Below are 2,056 nucleotides of genomic sequence, written 5' to 3'. Positions count from 1 at the left end.
TGAATGGAATGTCTTGTAAATGGCAGAATCAAGGATCCATTTTATTTTTTTGATTTGTTTTGTTTTGTGTTTTTAGAAGATTTTATTGATTTATATGACAAGAGAGAGAGACAGCAAGCACAAGCAGGGGGCGTGTGAGAGGGAGAAGCAGATTCCCAGCTGAACAGGGAGCTCTACACAGGGCTTGATCCCACGCCCCAGCATCATGACCGAAGCCTAAGGCAGACACTTACCCAACTCAACCACTCGGGTGCCCCTGAACGATCCGTTTTGTAAAGAATATTCGCACTTGGGTGTCTACCAGTGTAATGTAGAACGTATCTGGTGCTTTTCATTTTTTTCCTCACATGTCTGCTTCCTTTTCTACTTACAGAATTCATATTATCCCTTCTTCTTACTCTTCCCTTTAACATAACTGATATTAGTTCACTAAAATTATTATTCCAAGGTTAGTTTTTCTACAAAATCCGGGATACAGACACAGCATTGGACTTGTGAAGTCAGCCTTTCTCATGACGACAGCATGCAAAGTGACTTCCAGGAAGTCGATGCGATTTCTTCTAATGTGAAAACGAAATAACGAGTGAGAGAGTGATACAATCTGTACTTTCATCGGGTAATAATCAGACTTGTTTCCCGCTTCAATAAGAAACAAACGCAAGAAGTTTTCTATAGAAACATTTAATGAACAGAAAATAAAGAATTTAATATACGTAAAACATATACAATTCTCTTAACCACAAAGGGTAGGTACAGCTAATATAATACAATAAAAAAATAACAAATCTTATAAATAGTGAAATAAATAAATAGCTTAATAGGCAGATCAGCATGGTCATCAGAAGGCAACAGGTGTTTGCAACGTTGAGTTCAAGTTGCCTAATACTCCTAAATACATGTGACAAATTGATTCAGTTCATGTCATGATGACAGAAGAAATGAGAGTCTTTGACACTACAGGACACATGGGAGTGTGATATTATTCTTCAGAGAGAATCATTTCCATGTTGAAACGGGTCTCACTTCCTGCTCCGCAATCTCTTATGCAAGGCTGTTGATGCATACAAGGGTTTCATGGTCTCTGCTCGGACCATCTCCCAGGCACAAGGGCTGTATTGCTTCTCTCGCAGATAGAGGGAGATTCTCTGGAAGTAGTTCCTCAGGATGGAGTCCCCATTCACCAGGGGCATCTCTCCCACCCCCGCCTCCTGCAGGGCACAGGCTTCCAGGTGACCCAGCTGCTCAGAAAGTCCCGAGCACAATTCCTCCAGGAGGGTCGTGTTCCAAGGAGCAGGTGAGGCCTCTGTGCAGAAGAGGTGGAAGGTCTTCTGGTTAGTCACATGGATGACAGAGAGGGTTTGAGCCTTCTGTAGCTGCTTGCCGTCAAACACCTCCTGGGGGAAGCCAAAGTCGTTTGTGTACTTGTCACAGGAGCTAGCAGACAGTGTCCTCATTTGTTGCAGGAGCATCAAGGCCCTCCAGTGCAGCAGGCCGTGGTCCTGAGGCAGGTCACATCCCAGAGAACCGAGGGAGGGGCAGCTGAGCATCACCAGGGCCACCAAGAAGGAGCAGGGCAGGGCCATCGGGGTATCCTGCAGATGCTGTTGGCCTGGCTGGGGTGGGCACTTCTGGGACCCGTGGCTCTATCTTCTCTGAACATCTTGTCTTGTGTGTGAGGCTTAAGTAGGGGACATAGGAGTTTTCAATTTCTGAACATTTCCCTCACTTTCTACTTCTCTTTTTGCTTTCCTTTCTACACTTTCTACTTGGGTTTGGAGCATGGGTTTCTCAACCACGTATTGTTTTCTTTAAGTATTATCCTTGCCTCCAGAATCTCTTTGGATGTTTTTTAATTGCAACTTTGAAGAAAACGTAATCACAGGGAGACACAGTATATATCGTTATATATTGTATTTTTGTCTGTGCTTTAAGATAAAAAAAAGTGTAACGTTTATCTAATTCAGGGTCAAGAATGACTAAAACTTTTAAGCTAACAGTTATATTTTAATGCTATTGATGCTTATGTATATAAGTACAATTTGATGAGTGACTTATA

At 42.7% G+C, this 2,056-nt stretch overlaps 1 protein-coding gene across 1 annotated transcript; it reads right to left on the bottom strand.

Moving 5' to 3' along the window:
* Positions 1-1,019: 1,019 nt before the first annotated feature.
* Positions 1,020-1,701, bottom strand: LOC111140329 (interferon alpha-1/2-like). The gene has a single exon (XM_022492612.1). The coding sequence runs from the start codon at positions 1,581-1,583 to the stop codon at positions 1,020-1,022; it is 564 nt and encodes a 187-aa protein (XP_022348320.1). The 5' UTR covers positions 1,584-1,701.
* Between the last annotated feature and the right edge of the window lie 355 nt (positions 1,702-2,056).

Source organism: Enhydra lutris, unplaced genomic scaffold (assembly GCF_002288905.1).
Source record: "Enhydra lutris kenyoni isolate GAN:26980312 unplaced genomic scaffold, ASM228890v2 scaffoldscaffold535, whole genome shotgun sequence".
Classification (NCBI taxonomy): Eukaryota; Metazoa; Chordata; class Mammalia; order Carnivora; family Mustelidae; genus Enhydra; species Enhydra lutris.
The sequence above is the reverse complement of the archived record's forward strand: the minus strand, read 5'-3'. Positions and strand labels throughout refer to the sequence as shown.